General features: G+C 37.7%; 1 protein-coding gene across 7 annotated transcripts in view; it reads left to right on the top strand.

Moving 5' to 3' along the window:
* Positions 1 to 19,188, top strand: part of POT1 (protection of telomeres 1) — a 60,170-nt gene extending 40,982 nt beyond the window's left edge. For 5 of the 7 annotated variants that reach the window (XM_082279610.1, XM_082279613.1, XM_082279614.1 and 2 more), the window contains 9 exons: positions 2,299 to 2,387; positions 3,153 to 3,197; positions 3,609 to 3,765; positions 5,039 to 5,244; positions 6,517 to 6,652; positions 9,225 to 9,319; positions 10,884 to 10,975; positions 13,112 to 13,217; positions 14,238 to 14,426. In XM_082279610.1, the coding sequence (XP_082135736.1) occupies positions 2,299 to 2,387; positions 3,153 to 3,197; positions 3,609 to 3,765; positions 5,039 to 5,244; positions 6,517 to 6,652; positions 9,225 to 9,319; positions 10,884 to 10,975; positions 13,112 to 13,217; positions 14,238 to 14,350 (1,039 nt within the window). In that variant the 3' untranslated portion in view covers positions 14,351 to 14,426. Of the gene's footprint in view, positions 1 to 2,298; positions 2,388 to 3,152; positions 3,198 to 3,608; positions 3,766 to 5,038; positions 5,245 to 6,516; positions 6,653 to 9,224; positions 9,320 to 10,883; positions 10,976 to 13,111; positions 13,218 to 14,237; positions 14,427 to 16,182; positions 16,279 to 16,867; positions 17,247 to 19,154 lie in introns of those variants that run through there. The other 2 variants (XR_014226321.1, XR_014226322.1) reach the window with 2 other exon arrangements.
* Positions 19,189 to 22,155: the final 2,967 nt, after the last annotated feature.

Below are 22,155 nucleotides of genomic sequence, written 5' to 3'. Positions count from 1 at the left end.
GAACAGAACATGTCTTTAGCACTACTAAGATGAAGAGTATTTGAAGGGATAGGTAAATAAAAGGCAATTTTTTCAAATTTAAAATCCAGTAGGGCTCAAGACTTCTATTTTATAGTGCTGTAGTAGTAAAGCCTGGCCATATTGACATACTTAACGCTGTTTTATAGTGGCATCGCCTTGCTTCAGCAAATAAATTAAGCACATTTTAAACGTGTGTGTTACTTGAAAGCGGTGAGATTTAAAGATATTCAAAATGAAGCAGTTAATTTACATTCTTTACTGAACTGTGTTGCATTCATAAGGCATCAGAATCATTTAGTTTTAAAAAAACCTTTAAGATCATCAAGTCCAACTGTAAGCCTTGTCCAAGTCCCCCACTAAACCGTGTCTCTAAGCGCCACATCTACATGACTTTAAAACACCTCCAGGGATGATGACTCCACCACTTGCCTGAGCTGCTTGTTCCAATGCTTGACAACCCTTTCCATGAAGAAATTTTTCTTTATATCCAATGTAAACCTCCACAGGCACAACTTGAAGCCATTTCCTCTCCTTCTGTCTCTTGTTGCCTGCGAGTAGAGGCTGACCCCACCTCAACAACCTCCTGTCACATTGTTGTAGAGATAAGTGATAAAGTCCCTCTGAGATTCCTCTCCTCCAAGCTAAACCATCCCAGCTCCTCACAGGACTTGTGCTTCAGCCCCTTCACCAGGTCCTTTTCTGCTGGGCCTCTTTCCAACCACTCTGCCCCAGCCTGTAGCACTGCATGGGGTTGTTGTGGCCCAAGTGCACTCACCATGTTGAGCCTCATATACGTGGCCTTGGCCATCACTCCAGCTTGTCCAGAGTCCCCTGCAGAGCCTTCCTACTCTCCAACAGATCAACACTCCTGCTCAGCTTGGGGCCATCCACAAACTTACTGAGGGTGCCCTCAGTCACCTCGTCCTAATCACTGGTAGAGATACTAAACCAAATTGGCCCCAGTACTGAGCCCTGGGGAACAGCATTCGTTAGTGGCCACCAGCTGGAGGTAACTCCATTCACCACCACTCTCTGGGCCTAGCCTTCCAGCCAGGTTTTACTCAGTAGATAAGCAGCCATCCAAGCCATGACAGCCAGTTTCTCCAGGAGAATGCTGTGGGAAACAGTGTCAAAGGCTTTACTAAGGTCCAGGTAAACTACATCCCCAGCTGTTTCTGCATCCACTAAGCAGGTCAGTTTGTCATAAAAGGAGATGAAGTTGGTCAGGCAGGACGTGTCTCTCATAAACCCATGCTGGCTACATTTGATCCCCTGGGTATCCTTCATGTGCTACATGATGGCACACAAGGTGATCTGCTCCATGACCTCCAGCACTGAGGTCAGGCTGACAGGCCTGTAGTTCCCTGGATCATCCTTCTGACCCTTCTCGTAGATGACCATCTACAGGAATTTTCAGTCTGCTGGAACCTTCTCACTTATCCAGGACTGCTGATAAATGATGGAAAGTGGCTTGTTGAGCGCTTTTGCCAGCTCCCTCAGTATCCATGGGTGGATCCCAGCCAGCCCCATAAATTTGTGTGTGTCTAAGTGGTATAGCAGGTCAGTGACCATTTCCTCTGAGATTATGGAGGCTTCATTCTGTTCCCCATCCTTGTCTGCCAGCTCAGGGGTCTGGGTACTCAGAGAATAATTGGTCTTACTATTAAGACTGAGGTAAAGAAGGCATGAAGTACGTTGGCATTTTCCTCATCCTTTGTCCTTCCTATGTTTCCCCTTACATCCAAAAAAGGATGGAGATTCTCCTTAGTTCTCCTTTTGTTGATTGTATGTTTGAAGAAACTGTTTTTGATGTCTCATACAGCAATAGCCAGGTAAAGTTCTAGTCAGATTTTGGCACTTCTTATTTTCTGCCTGCATAACATCCTTGTAGTCCTCCTGAATGGTCTGCTCCTTTTTCCGAAGGCTATAAACTTTTTTCTTCCTTAGGAAAGGCTAAGTAAGCAAAGTCCATATTCCATTATCAGGAATTCTGTTTCCAGTAGTACATATTTCTTCTTGCACAATTTTATGTTTAATGTTCCAGAAGTGATTTGGAAAGTGTCTCATCTGCATAATTAATATAATCTCCTGCAACTTTTGGCTCAGTTGAGTTTTATTTCTCTGCTGGAACATTTATGTCTGAACATTATACCTGTGTATTGATAATAAATAGGTTTCATATAAGTGTCTGTGTAGTCCTGTATATATATGTGTGTGTGTATGATGATTTATAAAAGATTTCTTTAAGTTATAAAATATTTAGTAATTTATCTTTAGATTCTTAGAATCTGTGGATCTGGCAGACAGTCAGAATATGGAAAACATGTGTTCAATGGACTTAGACAGCACTTTTGGCAATGTTACAGGTAAGAGCAACTGAAAGCTGATTTGCCCTTTGTTCTAATAGATATATATGGTCAAGATAAGGTCACAGTTACTGCTTCCCTATGTGTGTAATGTTACTTTCACATTCAAAGCTTTAGAGAGTTCTTTCGGTTTATTCGACTGGAAATTTACATTACTCTTTCTGTCTCCCAGCACAAGCATTTCATATTACATGGAAAGATACTTTCATAGGAGTTAGTGAATAAATTCTTAAACACAGGTGGTGTTCTTAATCATGCTATTAGATCACAAAGCAGAGTTACGTAAATGCTTCATGTCCAGTCCATAACTGAAAATTTTGAAAAAAATTTGCACTTATTTACTGCATTCTCTGTGTGTAGTAGAGGTTGTTCAGAGGAGGGACCAGACAGTCCGTATTGGTTTTAGAATAATGTATTTATGTTCTTGTCCAGAAGGATTACAGGGGATGAATACAATTTATGTCAGCAGATCATTCATAGTATACTTCTGAAAAATGTTCACTTTGATAACATTACTATTTAATGTATATACTGACTTCCCCTCTAATATACTAACGCTTGATATGCAGTGTTTGTCTCCTGCTTGCTCTGCTTTTGTTGTTGTTGTATTGTTTTCATACATTATTGGGATTTTCATTTTCATTTGTTCAGCTTTTGGTTTTGTGTGTGTATCTACATGTCTGTCTACCTACTTCTTTGTGTGTGTCCACATGATAAAAAAGAAAGGAAGCAAGGAAAATAATTAGGAATTCTTATTGATTTTAGATCTTGAATTGGACTTACAGAGATGTCAGCAGTTATCTGTTACAGGTAGGTAACATTTTGACCTTAAGGTGAATTTTAATTTTGCTAAAGAACAAAAGCTATTTTGAAACATTATCTTAAAGGTAGGAAGAGCTATTCTAAGAGTATAAATTCCAAGAGTATAAGTACACGTATGTTGTCTTGGGTTTATTTGTTGTTTAAAGGAATAGAGCATATTTGTATATTCTGTTTTCATATGTTTTTTCTACACCATGCTCCTGCAGCCTGGTATGATTTATCTTACAGACTGTAATAAGAAGTTGTATTGATAAAACTGAGGCTGCAGCTGGGAAGGAAGGAAAAGTTTGAAATAAGGGAAGAATGCATACCTGCAATTGCCATTTCCTGTATTACAAATATTACGGTGATTAATAGTATACCTGGTGCTTTTTCCTCTGTCTGTGTATTGTTTTGCAGTATTAACAGATCATCAGGATTTGAGTAACACAGAACTGAAAACAATAACGAACAGCACAGCTCCTCAACAGTATCGCATTAGAGCAAAGCTGAGAACTTACAAACCCCAAAAACTCCATCAGTCTGTTAAACTTCATTGTTCCAAATGCAACTCTTTGTAAGTGTTTCACACAGTATAAGTAAGTAGAAATTGCTCTGTATATTTTGCCGAGATTTTCAGTGTGTTTTCAACCTTTTCTTGTGTAAGATGAGCTGAATTTAAATGTATATCATTTTGAGCAAAGATTTGAAACTCACTGATAATAAGTAGGAAATTTTGAAATCATCAATGAGTTCCATTTACGGAATCCTTTTAGTGCTTCCAAAACAATTTTTTTTTTTTTATTTTCAAATGCAGCAGTGCAGTTTTTTCCATACCATAGTTGTATTTCAGTATCTTAAGTGTTTCTTTATTGCAGTTTTAAAATAGGACATGCAAAGAGGTATACTAATCTCCTAATGAATTAATAAAATATGTTTGACTACAGTGTGTCTTCCAGACAAGGCATCTTTTCTGGATCCAAAAATATCAGGCAAATCACACAACTTCAGGTTATTCCCTCGGGTCCTGTCACTGGTCACCAGAGAGAAGAAATCAGTGCCTGCCCCTCCTCTTCCCCTCATGAGAAGTTTTAACTGCAATGAGGTCTCCCCTCAGTTTCCTTCAGGCTGAACAGACCAAGTGCCCTCAGCTGCTCCTCATATGGCTTCCTCTCAAGGCCCTTCACCGTCTTTGTTGCCCTGCTTTGTGCACTTTCAGAGATCTTTTCCAACCTAATTGATTCTGTAATATTGGTATAATTAGGATGGCCTGCATTATTGCTTCTCTGTGTATGACAGGTGGAAATGTATAAATGGTGTACTCCAGCAGGACTGGATAGAAACTGTGTGGTGCAGTTGCAGATTTCCCTTTCCTTTTATGTGAAGCTATTCTAGTAGCGTCCTTTTTTTTTCTTTTTTCTCCCTCAATATATGCAAAGTCAAATAGACTAAAACATAAAACGCAAAATAATACAAGGTTATGCGGTCTTTTCACTCTAATGAAGTGGTATGCAGTTTGTGGCCCTTTTAAGGCCCAACTGAAATCACATAAAGCTGATAGATTTGGTTTTCTGTGGATTTTCATTGGTGTGGGATGTAGCCATTAGGCTGCCTCTGCTCCTAGGTAAGTTAACATATTGCTTAGCATATTTATTAACATGGAAAGTCATAATATACTATACAACTCTAAATGTTTAAACTGATAAAACAATGAGAATATTTTTCCTGTATGTCCTTTAACTCTCATGACTATATTCTAATATTTATTTGGAGTATTGTCACCCTTGTTGGTAGATTGCCTGAGGAGAAGCTGTTAGAATTTACTTACTCATTTTGGAAATGGTTTTTAGGCAAGAAGTTCCATATGGAGATGACTTTGATTTCATTTTACACGGCTCTGCCAGTACTGCCCCAAACCCAGAATTACACAATACATCCTGGTATGAATCTGTAACGTGGACTACTCAAGACCAGAAACAAAGGGAAATAGCCATCCATTTTGTGAAGCACGATGAAATGCTTCAACATCCTGAAGACACCTTGCTTATGATAGAAGGTAAGGTAAATTGCAAATACACCAATTCTTACAGCACAGTGTCCACTCTGAGTATGTACAAAGTAAAGATATGTGTTGAAGTTGTATTCAGTGTAAGTAGTGATGATCATAAAAGCATCTTCAAAGAACAGAAAAACTGAGCTGGAACTATAAGTTACTGTTGTCCAAACAGGCGATGGTAGTCTGTGAAGGTCTTGTAAGGTGCTTCTGTCTATTTTAAAATGATGCCAATATTGTTTATTGTTGATTATGCTAAAATTAACATCTGAATATGGTTTCTTTTCTTCTAGCTGTGCTTACTGGTTTTTCAGTTCTGATTTAAAAACTTGCTGAGTCTTCTAAACAAGCCTATTTTTAGTGTTGATGTGGAAAAGCTTTGAAAGGCTTCTGGTAGTACAAGCCTCCAATTAACTTTGTCAGCCTCTGGATGTCAGTGTTGTTTCAGATTAATAGAGCTTCTCTCAGTTTGAGGTTTTTTGGGTTGGTGTGGTTTTTATCAGATTTCCTCAGGGAAGAGAAATAGCCACTCAGCTTTAAACAAAGCAATTTAGGTACTACTGAGAAATTTTTCATATAATAAAAATAATAAATAATTGCATATAGCATCATTCAGAGTTTATAACAAAGTCTTCAATTGTGCTCAAGTAGTGATGTGAATAAGCAAGTATAAGTCAGGTGGTCCTTTGTGTGAGGGTCAATGACCCCTTTTGTTTTCTGCTTTCTTTTATAAAGGATTAGTTCTGATAGCTGCTTTATTTCTGATGTGTTCCAAACTGGTTTCAATCTAACCTTTGCTTTCTGAGGAAAAAAAAAGAATCTATTTCTTCTCTGTTTTCCTAAAACAGCTGAGCAATATAACTCGGTAAATCTATTTTCAGATATTGAAGTGTCAGCAACTAAGTATATTGGTATATGGATATGTGGATATAAAAGGTCAGTTTGGTTGCTTTGGTTTTTTTCCTAGCAAAATGGCTAGTAAAATCATAGGAGTAATTATATGAAAATGATGTTTACTAAATACAACTTCTTGGTCATAGTGTTATGTTACAGCTATGAGGAAGATATTAAGGCATCTTCTTTGATAAATGTCAATCCTTGTTTCTCAATTCAGTCTGTTGTTGAGTAAAAGTGAGAAGGTATTGGGCTATTTTTTGGGTTTTTGGTAGTGCATATCAATTATTATTGAAGGCCCTGAATCAACTGAGAAGTGTAAGTTGTTCAATTTATTTCTGGCTACTGTTTAAGAAACCATGTTTTTTTGGTTTTTAATAGGTGGAACATTAAAAGAAATCTGGAAGCTTACAAAAAGATTTAAGTGTGTTATTCCTGTGAGATCCACAGAAGATGATCTTGAATTATTAGATCTTTCAGCTCCTTTTCTTCTACAAGGGAATGTAAAATATTATGGGTAGGTTAAAAGTATTTGTTGATTCTTCAGTAGTTGCAGTAATAGATAGCATTTTCTTCAGTAATTCAGACTGCAGTGCTGAAGGGATAATTTTCCCAAAGATTCTTTGATGTAAAATACATAGCATGATGTGAAGCATGATCCACAGTACTGACATCAGGGATGAAATGCCATATCATTTGATACCTTATATCAAAGGACTGACTGCAGTTCTGCTCTTGCTCTGTAAATCTTAAGTCCTTAATTACACAGCTCTCCAGTTTCAGTTTTGTCTGTGGTGCATGGGTAGGGCAGTGTGCTATGGAAATGGAAACACACATGCAGTGCAGAGTACCTAAATACTTCTTTTAGTCCAGATCTTCCATTTTCTGGTCTCACTTAGACTAAAGTCAAAACATACATTGTTTTTAAAACTGTATGCTATGGGGTTTTATATATATATATACAGCATAACAGATAATATTTAAATAGAGATCCAGAAAATAATCTCAGCCTGTAAATCTACAACTCATTCTCTCTCATTCTTAGTGTTGGGAAAGCTTGAGGTTAGGAAGCAGTAACGGACTTTGGACAGCCTTACCTTACCATTTGTAATTTATTGTGATCCACAGCACTGCAAAGTGCCTTACCTGTTTGTGGATGTCATTCACTGTAGAGTGACTTCAAGAGGTTTCTGAATTCCACAATTTCAAAGCTGTGGAATACAGTACGCGCCTCTAGATCTGGTATCTCTGCTCTGCCATGCAGTGCCATGTTCCTGCTCAAAGAGAGCTGTCAGCTGTGTGTTCTCCCAGTAGTGCCCAGCAGCATGGCCGTTCAGGCAGAGCGCAGTGCAGCGGTGCACTACGCCACGTCTGCAGGCAGTAAAAAATCTTCTGTGCAGAAATACTCTTGTGTTTCATGTGAACTCTAAAGTTTCCCATAAGGGCCATCCATAAAATGAATACAGGTAATTGTTTCTCTTTGTCATACATAGTTTTGACCTTTCCAGATACTGCTGTCTACCGCTTTTTAAAAATAAAAGCAGTATATGGGTACTCCTACTGGGACAGGATCTTGACCAATACAAAGTATTTCCCCTTGCACTTTCATAATCCATATATTTCCCCAGCTACACACAACTCACCTTCAGACATTGTTCTCTCTTCAAATGGTTTGACTGTAAAAGTGAATGGTTTATAAGATATTCCATGATTGTTTATAGGATATTTAGGAAGGAACCTCACAAATATGCTGACATTTCAGAGCTATGTTTTATGCACGTTTTTATCAGTGCCATCTACTTAGCAAAGTCTAGAGAAGATTTTGTATGATAGAATGAATTATATGTGTGTGCATATGCATGTACGTTCATCTATATATAAAAATAAACACAGACACTGCATATAAGAAGCAAAATTCACAGTTAAGTTAATTTATTGGAGTTTGAGTGGGTTTTTGAAAGGAAAAAAGTGACTTTGCTGAGCTTGACTTTGTATCACTTAAGCAGAAAGTAGTTTTATTGATTTTTATGATATGCTTTGCATATGATCCTAAAAGATAATAAATGTTTATTTCAAGTTCTAACTGTAATATACTAATACAGAAGCTTAATTTGAAACAAATACTTTTGTTCTGTAATTTCATTCCTTAAGGCAAATGGGAGCAACTTTGAAAACAGTTCTTCAATATTTCCGTCCACTTGCAACATTAGCTTACTATGTCATGTGTAAAATTTATAATAATTGGTGTAAATACACCACAAATAAAATAGAGTGTTTTAACCACTCTTAGTTAATATTCTCAGCATAGGCAAAGCCAAATTTCTCTTGTAAATCTGTAATGGGTTTAGAATGTGCTAGAAGTTCAGATTCATTCCTTTTTTTACAAAGTGAGAAGTAGTGGCACATGTACATATGTTTAGCAATGTAGTGATCTTAGAATCATAGAATGGTTTGGGTTGAAAGGGACCTTTCATGATCATCTAATCCAATCCCCTGCCCTGGGCAGAGACACCTTGCACTACACCAGGTTGCTCAGCTCCATCCAGTCTCATCTTGAACACTTCCACGTATAGGGCATCCAGAATGTTTCTGGACAACCTGTTCCAGTGCCTCCTTCTTTGCAAGGTATTTCTTCTTTCTTCACAATTTACATCTACCCTCTTTCGGTTTAAAGCTCTTTCTCCTTGTTCTTCACTACAGGCTCTGGTTAAAACTCTCTCTGTTTTTCTTATAAGCCCCTTTTATACATTGAAAGGTCACAGTAGGGTCTGCCTGGAGCCCTCTGTTTTCCAGGCTTAACAACCCCCGCTCTCTCAACCTTGATGTACAGTTTTATTCCTGTCTGTTGACTGAAGTGGTCTTTTCCAGATTTATATCTCCTCATGGATAGTTCAAAAACAGCATTAAGGGTTTTGTTGTGCTCTAAAGCTGGTGTGTCTGGTAAAATTGTTACTTCAAGCAGCAACAGAAATACTTCTGCACTTTCACTGTGTAAGAAAATCAGAATTTTGATTTTTTTCTGTGCAGAACACTTCTAGTACAAATACATCAGTGTTTGGTTAGTCTTCGTCTCTTGTTTTAAATGCTAGGTGCAAGCAGTGTTCAACTCCAAAGCCTGTCAAGAATCTAAGTTCCATTGCAGCAGAACAGCAACCGTCATGGGAGCCAACTGAAGTAGCACAAGGTCAGCTGACATGATCCTGTCCTGAAATACTTTTGTGCCTTGATTCTGTAGTTTTGATATGAAATAGTTTGATTTGCAGCTCTGGATTGCAATGTTGTACAGAAAGCATGTAATTATGGTCATGTTGAATATGGTGCTGTAAAATTCATTCACCTTTTACCAGTTGAAATAACATACTTTCTTTTGGAACTGTTGCAGTATGAATTAAAGGATTTTATATGTTGACTAGTTTCTTCTACCACAGGTATCAGTAGTAACACTTACTGTAGTGCAGATGTCATGAATTTTTGGTTGTAGATGTTACTTTTAAACTGTGTATGTACTTGCAGTACTAGAATTTAGTCTTGCTTTTCCTTTTGAAGATACAGTTTTTCTGACCTGAACTAAAGAGAGTCTTATTTAATGACTTGTACAAGTCAGATTTTTATCTTCTGTAAACCTTATGTTAAGGATGTTCTAGAGAGTCTGCAAGAGATAATATTCAAATGAAAGGAATTATACCAGAACAATTATGTGTATTCTATGCTTTGTGTGTTCCTTGTGTTACTGTATGCAGTCAACATGTTAAAATGCTGGAAATTAGTTTAAAACCTTACAACGCATTAAGGAAAAAGAATATTTGCATGTTTATCAATTAATATTCTAACATATTAAGTTGGAATATCTAGCAGTATATAAGTTTGGTAAACACATTCTAAAAGAAGAAAACTATTTGAGCAATACAGTGATTTTCTTAAATAAACTGTCATAATTGTATCCTATTAAATAATTGTAAGTAATATATAACTGGCAGTGATTGACAGTTCTCAAAATGAAAACAGTATTAATTAATGCTTCCTGACAGTTACACTATTTTATGTATATTTTCTTCTATCATCTGTATTTTCAGACTAAATTAGAAACCTGCAAGTATATCATATAAGTTGAACAAAAAATAACTACCAGTTTAAGTAGGTGTACCCAGAAAAAACTGATGCAGAGCTGTAGTAACTTTGCCTGTTTCAGTTATTTTACGTTTGCAGTGTAACAGTTACTGCTGCCAGTGAGGGAGTGACTGTAGTCATTTACTTACGCTGGAATACTTTCAGAACTGCCAGCAAAGTTTTTTCTGAACAAGCTTGGTAGCTTTTACTATGTCATAGGAAATAAACTGTTTTCCTCAGAAGATAGTTTTCAGGTGAAATTCTTATTAGCACTGAATTAAGAGCACCTCTCTAATGTTCCATGGATAAAAGAACACAGGAGTTGGAGGATCCTACTAAGGTGGGATCTAGGATCTAAGCAAATATTAGCTTTTTGTTTACTAGCATGGGAATAAGTATTTAAAAATCTTTATGTGTTTTTATAGGCTCATCTATTAAAGTGTTACTACAAAAATTGCAATGTGGTCTTAAAAGATAAATGATGTTTTGCTGTTCAGAGCCTCTATGTTTTGGTCTGTTACTTTATACTTTTAATGACAGTATCCAAAGTCAGTTACTATTAAAGGAGGGATATTGTCAGCTCGAGTTATAGTTTGCCTTGCATATTCTCTCAGAGAAACATCAATTTTTCTTTTCTTCAGTTTTAGGTATTGAACTGCTCCAGTATGTTTTTATTATGAAGTTTACGCTGGTTGATGAAACAGGAGCACTAAATGCATACCTTTTTGATTATGTAAGTAAATCTGGGTAAAGATAGACTCTACAGATGATGTGTGTTTGGATTTTATTTGTTTTTTAAAATAACAAATGTATGTAGACAAATATTCATTCTGTGTTACCTGCAGTGTTTTGTAGGAATAATTACAATGCTGTAAGGTTGTGAATACTGTACAGAGTATAGAATATTAAAGCATAAAGACAAAACTGAAGCCTAAAGATAGATTATTTGGTATTTCCATAAACTTTTATGTATTTCTATAGCTGAATTTCTCTTTTATTGGCAATGTTAAATTATGCCACCTGAATGCTGTGTGAATGATAGGAGTGTTTCAGTATTTATGCAGCTAACTTATGCATTAGTTTAAAATCTCATTACCTCTTTTTTTAACTCTCAATAGAATCTATCCATTGAGTAATGCTTGATGTTTTTGTTTCACATGATCATGAGGTAAGGAGACCTTCTTTCCTTAGGCAGAACTCAGCTATGTCTGTTCAGATATTTATCGTGGATTTCAGAAGCAGTTTATTCAACTACTTTACTAACCTTAGAATTAACCTATCTTCAGTTTTCTGAAGCAACTTAAGGCCATTACTGCTACCTGAGACACTGAAGAATGGATGGTTTTCCTGTCACTGCAATGTGGGTGTGACAAAATGGGATGGAGAAGGAATTTAGTTGGATCTTTTTTATGCACAGCAGTGCAGTTTAATGTGTCTATATCTGCACATTTTCCACCATTATATTAAATTACTTTGAATGGGACTTCGAAGAGAACACTCTTCCTTGTTTAATTTTAAGACTGTAAGTAAAAGTAATATCACAAAAAATTTAGTTTTTCTTAAAATACATGGTGTTTTGACAGCAAAGGACTTCAAAGACTACAATCCCCATTTCAGCTACTCATCTTTTCATTCTACTGTCCTTTTTCCTTTTTATATCAAGAAACTAGACTGCAAAAGGAAGGTGGGGGATTTAAACCATCTCTTGATGTAAAATTCCAAAAATTTTTACTTCAGGGTGGCTCACTTTCTTATCAGATACTGCTCAGTACTGCAGTTTAGCTGAAGTAAAATACCCACAATTTCTTCTGAAGTGCCAGCTGCTCACATTCCTGCTGGTGGTACTTCAAAGGCAAGCCAATAGTTTCCAAGCCTAAATTCCAGTCCTTCAGCACCATCTGAGAAGGAACTGGGATGCTTTGAAGTGCAGCTTTACAGTAGCTTCCAGTTGCACTTCCATAGGAACACAGTGCTTTTCTTTCCTCCCCTCCTTATAGGAAAAGTCAGTGAAGCAAAAAAATGAAAAAGTTTTATACTGAGAAGAAGAGTTGGAAGAGAGAGGGTTATCTGTGTCAATTTTGCTGCTGGATTATCTTTTAACTTCTGATCATTGCCATTAAGCATGTCATACAAAAATTATGCAGAGGCAGATTATTCTGTATTTGTATCTTGTAACAAAAATGAGAAATTACTAACAAAAATCTTAGCTCACTCTGAGAAGTTGTAACACGATGAGCCTTTAGAGATACAAAATCAGGTGACAAACTTGGAAAGAATAAACTTGGAGTTTTTTAGTCATGCATACTGTATGTGGTTTAATAATACATAGAAAATGTTTATCTAACATTTTAATGCTCCATTTATTATTTTCTGTCTCCATTCAGAAATGTACCCCACAGTATAAGACTTTTTCCATAGTTTCTAAAACTCAAAAAATGAAACTCACACTAAGAAAGTTCCACAGATACAAAGCCAGGTTGCGGTGCCCCTTGTTTTCAAGTGATTTTGTTCCTCTCAAGATGTGAAGGACTGTTGAGGGGGACTGACCATCCTCTCTGGCCATAATGTTGTCTGATATTGTCTTGTTACAGAGGTTCATGAGGGATATCTGCCAGTTATGTACAGAGACCTACAGGTGTGCTTTCTGTAGGTGGCTGTAGTCCCTAAATACTCTGGGGTACTGAAAAACAGACTTAATTTTTTCAGACAGTTCGGAGTTTTTTCTGTATCTGAACAGTTTTTTTGAAATAATATTATTCTTATGTTGTGTTACCTGATTTTAAGTTCCTAAAAGAACATGCAGTCAAGGTTCTGGCAAATGATTTCTTACGCCTCTTTCAACACCTCATATTTTTCTGTTCTCTTTCAGGAAAAGTTTTTCCAAATTCCTGCCTCTGAAATCTTAACTAACAGTTTTCTTCAGCAGAAGATGCAGATGACCATGAATACGCTCTGTCCTCCGGGAAGAAAATTAGGTCAGCTTGCTGTTATTTTATAAGGGGGTGGGAAGAGAAAGGGTCTTTCAGTCTGCTATTGCATATGCAAAGTCTTAGAATTCAACTTCTGCGCAGGCAAAACTCAAAACAGAGAAATGCTGGAGTCTGAAAGCAGAGTTCCAATTAATTTGTTCTGAGATGTCTTTAATATTAGCTCTCCCTTTGACAAAGAAAATAAATGGTTCAGTAAATTCTCATGTAGCATGCAGTGATGTGTGAATACAGTCATGCCTGTGCAGGCACTAGCATACCATCTGTATTCATATGGAAGTTAACCAGAACACCCTTGTACTGGATGTCGCAGCATGTTAAGGAAAACTGAAAGGAAATTCAGAGTATGGCACATGGTTTGTGTGATACCCTGCTTTTGATTGCATGTGCTGATTTAGAGCATCCCTTGCCAGGGGAAATATCCATGGAAATTAAGCAAATCCTTAATCCAAATCCATTTACATAGATTTTTGTTCAATGTATGTGTTGTGGCACAAAGTAGCTCTGCCTAAACTACACATGTCTAAGGTAGCTGGATGTGTGATGCAGCTCCAACCTCCAGTGCATACACGGCTGTCAGTGACCACTGCAATCGCCCTGGAGTCTTTGCCATACTTAGAAAAAGTTGTCCTATAATAAGATTGTAAAGGATTTTCCCTTTGAGAGCATTGAAATTGTCTCATTGAGACACGTGGAGATGAATTTTTATTATTGGAAAGTCTTTACATATATGTGTTTTATACTGTGGCACAACTATTGGGTCCGAGTGTTTTGTGGAGTGCTGGTGCAGGGAGGACAAGTCTTGGAAGACTGTCACTAAACACCATTTCAGATCTTGTGGGAAACTTAAAAGATACCAATTGGAATTTCAAAGTTAACAATTAATTTTTCTTCTTACTAACTATTGTATGTGTTTAGCTATCCTAGTTAAGATCCAGCTCAAGTTATACTTGCCTCCTATAAAAATTAGAAATGAATATTGAACAGTAATTTGGATTTTGTTGGTAGGTGACTTGCCGTGGCTGGAATGCTTCATCAGGTCCTATAATGTCAGAGATGCAACGAAAAATCAAGTTTATTACCAAATTTTTGACACTACAGTTGCTGAAGATGTTGTATAGTTGTATGTTGCTAATTGGAAGTAATCCAGTAAGAATCAATTTCGGGGGGGGGGGGTGGTTGGGGGTTGGGATCAGAGACTGTATTTAAAAAAAAAAAATCTTTGTTCCTTTCTGAGGAATTCAACCTATATGTATGAATTTTTAGTTTATATATGAATGGGAGTGGGAATTATACTTTTGATATATTTGCTGTTTTCCTGGCATACAACTTCATGATCTGAGGACAAGTGGAGGTCCTAAGCTTTTCACTGGAAGCTGCTTGGCTTAGGTTGATGGAAGCAATCTACTATCCATCTATACTTCAAAAAGGCAGTGATGAGGTTACTCTAAACTCGTGAATTTTACTCAGAAAAATGTAGTCAGGATGATGCTGTGTGTTCATTTTTGTATTAAATTATGTCAACAGAGGTAGAGAAAAGGAGCTCTTCAGTAAACTCAGACTACTTTGTGCAAGCCAATATTACTGTTCTCAGACAGTTTGACAGGGAGGTTGTTTTTTAGAGATTTCTTTGATTTTGTACTGATACATACATTTAGACAAACTCCTCCTGTTAGTAATACTCAGGTAATTGCTACATGTACCAGTTACTGTAGATTCTGATGGGGTTGTGAACATGACCATGTAATGATTATCACTAAAATTACAGGCAAGCCATGAAATAAGTTAGTGTAAAATTGTAAAATGAATATTGGCATTTGGTAGATGGTAATGATTCTGGGTGGCCCTGTTAGGTACCAAAGTTGTTAGCATGCTTATTAGCTGGGTCTGTTTTCAAAGGCTCTCATGTATCTGGCTAAAAGTACTGTCAGATTGCACTGCCTCGATCTGCCTTTTCCATCTTACATAATCAGATTGTGGGGCTAAATTTAGAGATATAGAACTGATCTGGTGCTATCATGGATTGAAAATTCTGCTGGACTAGAAAATTATGTGGTGGTCTTACTTTGCATTTGGAAGTCTCTAGGACAAATTCAGGACATGTTTCTGTAAGGATAATTAATGTAGAAATCCCTGTCAAATCAAATGCTTTACATCAGAGCAAAATTACTTAGTATTTACAGCAGCTGTTTTTAAAGAAGTTCAGAAGCAAAATGGAATATTTGAGTAGATTATTATTTTGATATTAGATGACATTTTATTTTTTTTCATTTTTCAGGGCCATTTAGTAGATTATGCAATTTGTCATTTAAAGTTTCATCAAATTTCTTGGTAATTTTCTTATATTGTAAAAAATTATACTGGTTTTATATGTTGTAAGCAAGGATATTGTTCTTTATTGATCAGTGTCTAGGGACAACCAATATTAAGAGTGGTGAGTGCATATTTCCTTTAAAAATTCTGAAAAATAAAACAATTTTGAATTGAACCAGCAGTTTATCAAAGAGTCTACTGACTTAAGAAGGTTTTCTAGAATCTTTGCATAAGTGCATCAACAAAAAAAACTTACAGCAAATGAATATTATAAAACTTCAGAAACTGGCCATACCCACATGTTCTCAGAAGTTAAAGGCTACATTGAAGGCAATCTTTTCTGCTTTTATTGTACAGAGTGTATGAAAATGTGAGTTTCTATTTTTAGATTTTTTGTTAACAACTCTGAAAGATAGTGATATTGTACATTTTTTCTAAATGAGTCTTTATAAAGTAATAAATAAAAAGATGTTTTGAACTCCAGTGTAAAATAAATCAATTTCACCGCATACCGTGTCTGAGATCCCTGCCTAAAAACTACGTATGCATCACATGGGTTTTTTTACTATTGAATATTGTATTAAAATGTTTAATAAAGATTTCTCCAAATAATTAGGTTTTTCTTGTATTTGTCTTTTAGTTTCTATTTCGTAACTGGGAAAACTTTGTCATCAGTAGCCTTCATCCAACTCCAAATGAATGCTCCAAATGATTGTGTAGTTTGTTGGCTTGAAATGTACGTTTCATTCTCTTTCTAAATATAGTGTGTAGAAATAAATTAATAATTACATATTTGTTCAAACTAAAGATCACTGTATAGAAAGGAGTTACTGGACAGACATTTAAAAATGGGTCCTATTGGTAGCCTTTGTACAGAGCAGTGGAACTTGTACTGAGGTGGGACTTGGACCTTGGATACCTATCCTGGTCAGTGCTGAGAGCTGCAAGTGTCTGACTGAGGGGTGAAATCCTGAGACTGTTGTGTCCTGCATGTGCAGCACCAGCAGACTCTGGTTTCTGAAAGATGAGTGTCTCAGGCAGCAATGACTTTTAGCCATTACTTACAATTTTCTTAATTACAAATAAAAGTCTTGTTTCCTTTGGTTAGTTTCGTGACCAGGTGTGTGATTTCAGTTTCTAAAACATTAATAAAAGTTCAAATGTCTACTCTAATAGTTGTTAAATTACTGAAATATATATTTAAAGACACTCAAAATTTGAACCAATAGGAGATCAGGTTAATACTGGTACACTAAGATCCACTGAGAACTCCTGGCATGTGTTGCTGGTTTCACATCTTTTTTCTTCTTCCATATATATCCCAGCATATAGGAAAACTGAATCAAAACATCACTTCCCAACTAGAAGTGGAAAATACGCATGGAATGTGAAGTATATCACACACATCAACATCATCAAGGGGGAAGAATATCTGAGTATGAAAGGAGAAACTGTGAGGGAAAATAATAGAACTATAAAAGACCAAAAAAGGAACATGAACCCATTCCCCACTCCAATTACATGGATAAGTGAAGAAAAAGTGATAAAATTGTAAGTAAAAAGGAAAAAGGTATTTTCAGGGAAAAAAGAAAACAAAATAGATTTGGAATAGTGTTTTTGAGGGTGCCATTTGTTGTAACTGCTAGATTTAGCTTAGCAGGCTGTAGCTTCCTGAGAGCTCAGCGGGGCTGCTTAGGGCAATGCGACCCGGTCACATCCCAGAGTCCATTTCAGACAGCCCCACGGTCTGGCTCCGGCAGCTCTCAGCTACAACCAGTGATGGCAAGGAAGGCAAGAAGGGTCTCCCATAGGAGTTTGAGAGGACTTTAATCACATCCCGTCCCCGCGATCCCCAGAGGCAGAGAGACCTCCTGGTCCGGGTGCGAGGAGCGTTTCTCAGGGGCTCAGGGGCGGTCCCTGGGTGGGGTTGGGGTACAGGAACCAATAGGGAGAGCCTGAGGGAGTGGCCAAAGCAAGAGGCAAGGGAAAAGTGGGAGAATAGGAAAAGCAGTGGGTTAACAGATCGCCACAGGTGCCTGTGTAATTTTGCTCCTTGCAGTTGGTGTTTTAAGGAAATTTAAAAACTTAAAGACTTTGGAAGTCTCTCCAAATTCAGATGAATTTAACCTCTTGGCTGTGTCATACTCTTGAAAATCCAGTTGGAAAGACAGAATGTAAATAAATAACATATTGCAGGAACAAGGAGGCATTCCTTGTTTATGACCTGCTGTTCAGTAGTGATTGAACTTTCTCATCAGCCTTTGTAGTTACGGGATCCAGAGATTTTACAGACAAGGCTTTGAAATGCTTAGCTTAATACTAATCCTTTGGCTACTGAGCAGCAGGAAGTGGGATTGTAAGAAGGACAGTAGAGCCCACAGGGTACAAGCTGCGGTTTGCAACAGAAGGAAGAGTTTATTGTCTTCACAGGGATAAGTGCTTAGCTTTTCAATACACAGTGTTTTAGATCACGAGAATGTATGCACATTAGGTCACTTTTTTGGCCAAGCCATTGCACTGAGATGTGAAACTGGCAGGAACTAGGCTACTACCCTATGGGGCAAGGCCAAATATTTAAATGGAGTTGTGAAAAAATTAAGCAAATATATATGTTCAAGTTCTTCAGGTGGAATGGGACCACTGCAAAAAATTTCTGTTCAGTGGAGAAAAAAAAAAATCCAAGTAAGAATTTATTTCCACTATTATTCAAAGTGTACAGTGAATGTCAAGAATTGGAAACAAAAAATCAGCATACGATGGAGGCAGAAGGAAAGAACAATTCCAGAGGATAGTAATAAAAACAAGAAGTGATAGTAGAGAGTCTTTATGAGACAGTTTGCTGCAGCTCCTGTTCACAGCATTTCCTAGACATTAAATTCCCAGGAATTACTATGGTTTGGGAAAACATTCATCTGAGATGGAATACCAGATCCAAAGTGCTTGAAAATGTAGAGCAGATTTATGCTATAATTAATGAATTCATATTTGTGGTAAAGCTATGGGTGGACTTCACCCCAGAACAATGTGCTACAATGTGGTTTTCCTTGTTTTCTGCTGCAACTCATACATGCCTACAGAGGTGTCTCTGTAAAACTGCTGTTTCAGTACCATTTGTCTGCAGAAGCAGAGTAGACTGAAAGTCTAGGAATAAAACTACATCAAGCAGATTATTTTAATTTGAATTTTTTACAAGTAAACTAGGAGGAAATATGCTGAATGGGGAAATATGTGCCAGCAAGGAAGAAGTTGGGATTTTTTTTTTAATATCAACTGTACTATTACACGAAGATTTAAACATAAATTTGTTCTGTGCCTTCTACTTACTGTGTGTGTGCAGTCTGTGGACTGACACTGCTAAAAAAATACAGTTCTGTACAAGTGACACCTTTAGAATGGAGTCCATATTCAGCTGTAATTTCAAAGGCCAGCTATCAGATAGCTTTGAATTATGGAGGTGTTACTTCACTGAAAGGAATTCTCTGGATGATGGCAGTTTATAAATTGCTGCTTGAATTTTTTGGTTAAAAGAGCAGCAAAACTAAGACTGAAATCTGCTGCTTGAACAGATTTAATTACAAATTTTCTTTCTTTCTTTTTCTGTCTACCAATGAGCCCTTAAGCAACTCAAAGCCCCTCTGAAGCAGTGTTTGAAGTGACAAGTATGATCAGTCACTCACAGGGTATGTATTAACCGAAGGGGCTCTTTATTGTTTTTAACAGGGTGGGAAAGGGGCTTTCACCACCCAGCTGTCTTTAATGCTGTCACTCTGACATAAATTCATTTCCTACTCCATCTTGAAGGATACACTTTTCCTAACATATTGCCTATGCTAAAAGGGATGAAATCCCATTAATAAAAATGGAAACATTGGAGTGATTGTGTTTGGCACAAGCCCGGCATATAGCGATGTCAGAGGCCATCCAGATATGCTGCCCTGTGGTCTCCTATCATGCAAAGGTACCCAGGTATGTGTAGTGATGTGGTGTCCTGGTTCTGGTCAGGACAGGGGTAATTTTTTGCAGTAGCCAGGAGTGGGCATGGCTGGGATGCAGAGCTTATGCTCTACCACCTCAGATCATTGCCAGGGGTGGGGAGAAGGGACTCTCTTCTGCTAAGAAGGGGTATTACTGTCTCTGTCCCAGCTCCGTGGGGCAGACGCACGGGTGGGTTCAGTGTTACAGTCGGTAGCAAAGAGCCGAGAAGGGCATTTGCGTGTGCTCCAGCAGGAGCATTTATTGCTGCTACACTGCCAAAGGGTGCAGAGGCAAATACCAACATGATCCCACAACTCACAGTTTTATCTGGGGGTGGGGGAAAAGGCGGGACCAGGGAACGGGGACCAATGGGGAAGCTCTGGGGGAGTGACGAGGGGTAGAGGCTGACAGCCAACCGGGGAATCCAAACTGGGATAGGTTAACAGAACAGAACAAGCATCCTGGGAGAAGGCTTTCTGGTCGCCCTAACCTTTACTAGTAAGACCCTGGCACCAGAGACTCTTACTAAGAGCTCTCTCTGTCCCTTGTGCCACAGGCCAATCGACCACCACAAAGAGGTTCCTTGCAGTGGAGTAAGCATGGCAGAGGGAGCCCTCTGGTATTTTCTACTATTGGGGATTTTTTCCTTGTGCATAATTTATGTTCTTGTACTGTCTGTCGTTAGTATTGTTGCTATTGTAGTATTGTTGCTGTTACTGTTCGTTTTCTTGTTTCATTGCTCTTTCCAGTAAATTGTTCTTATCTCAATCTCTGACCTTTGCCTTTTGTGTCTCCAATTCTCTTCTCCGCTACAGGGGACGGAGAGGGGAAACTGGGGAGAGCAGAGCATGGTTCGGAGAGTCTCGGTGGGGGCACTGAATTGGAGACTGCCATTCCTAAGCCATGACATGTGTAAGGTCTTGCTGCCAGAAAACTGCATTTGACTTAAAGGGAAATGGCTGGCTCCGTTATTTGCTGTTTTGTTGAGAGTAAACCAAACAGCCTTAAAAGTAAGGAGAAAGGCGAAGAATTGCTTTTTCCCCAGAGATCAGTCGATGCATTTGTTTAGCAAGGTGCCATGGCTTGGGTCCTTCTTGCAGGAAATAGAAGCAGAAAAGAAAGCTTCAAAAGCTTTGTTTGAAGAGTTGGGAAAGGTCAGAAGTTACACATGAAGGAACAATGAGGAATGAGGAGTGAACCTTAAATGTCTAACATGGCACTTCTATAAATCAGATGTTTTACCTTGCAAATCCTAATGCAAATCTGTTGACTGCGATACTCTATATGATTTGATAATAACTAACATTTTGAATATTATTCCAATCTGTTGTAAGTGATTAACTAGACTAACTCACAATTATATTTCTAAACAAGTTTAATTCCTCTGGGTCCAATTACTGGAAATTGCTTTTATCCTTTATAAACTGTATGGAAAAAGAATTGGCAAAATTACAATATTTGTCATTCACCAAGTGGCAGGACCTACTCACATCATTTTTTCCCACAAGGACGATATTCCATAGTGATACCTTCAAAGTGTACCTTTTCACAGCAAGCTTATTGAGGCAGTGTAAAAATAGCAATAGTTTTCAAAACTCATTTAGCTCTGCTGTAAGGCCCAGAAAAATGTGAATGTCTGGCCTACTTTTCAGTCTGGGTAAAGAGGTACCTGATGTGATGTGACAGAGCAGGGAATCCTGAACTCTTTTCTTAGGGGCTATGGCAAAGGCATGGAAGCCTCATTTTAAATATCGAGGTCATTGGCTAATAAGTGTCAGGAAAGCACAGAGCTGTACCAAATACTGTCAAGAGCACGTGCAACAAAGCAAATCAGAACTGGAAATCAATTATAATTGAAACTGTCACACGGAAAAATGGGACAGTGATATATTCTGCTTTTGGCAGTTCAGTTTTGGTAAAGAATTTTCATCTGGAACTTAAATCAAATAGCAAATAAAAACTTAATCTGATGAAAAGTACAACAAGACTACATGCTCAAACAGAGCAGAGGCCCCAGAAGAGGCACTCTATTGAAAAGCAGTTTTTTTCTTACATACAACTGCTTTATACCATAGTATAACTGATCAAGGTATACATAACAAATTCACAGGTAACCAATTTTCATGTATTCAATATGTATTAACCATAATTACATGTGTAGTGCCTTATCTTGTGCACTTCACATAATGTATACACCTCTTTGGGAACTGTATCTTTATCGAGGTAAGAGTATTGGAGTGCACTATCCCTGGACTCTTCAAAGCTGAGTCCAGATTCCAAACCTGACAGCTGTCAATGACAGATGAATCTGTACCTGGGAATGGCAGTGAACACCAAGCTGGCAAACCCCAGCCCCAGTGGAATGCTGTGTGGTGGGCTGTCACAAGGAGGGCTCCTCTGACTCTGCAACAGCTGCACTTCCCAGCTTCCAAAGGGACTCAGATTGCTGTCACCTCCTCTAGAATTTCCATACTTAAATCATCTAACAAGCTCTGCGTGTCAATGCCTTTCTTACTGGGATCCCAAAAGAACTGGCACCTCTTCAGTGTAAAACACCATCAATTTTCAAAGAATGTATCAGTACTCTCCTGTTGATCCTCAAAATCATTTTCTAAGGTTGTTTATTAAAAATTGCAGC

Source organism: Coloeus monedula (assembly GCF_965178545.1).
Source record: "Coloeus monedula genome assembly, chromosome: 4".
Lineage (NCBI taxonomy): Eukaryota > Metazoa > Chordata > Aves > Passeriformes > Corvidae > Coloeus > Coloeus monedula.
Note: the sequence above shows the minus strand (reverse complement) of the source record. Positions and strands in the feature narration are given on the sequence as shown.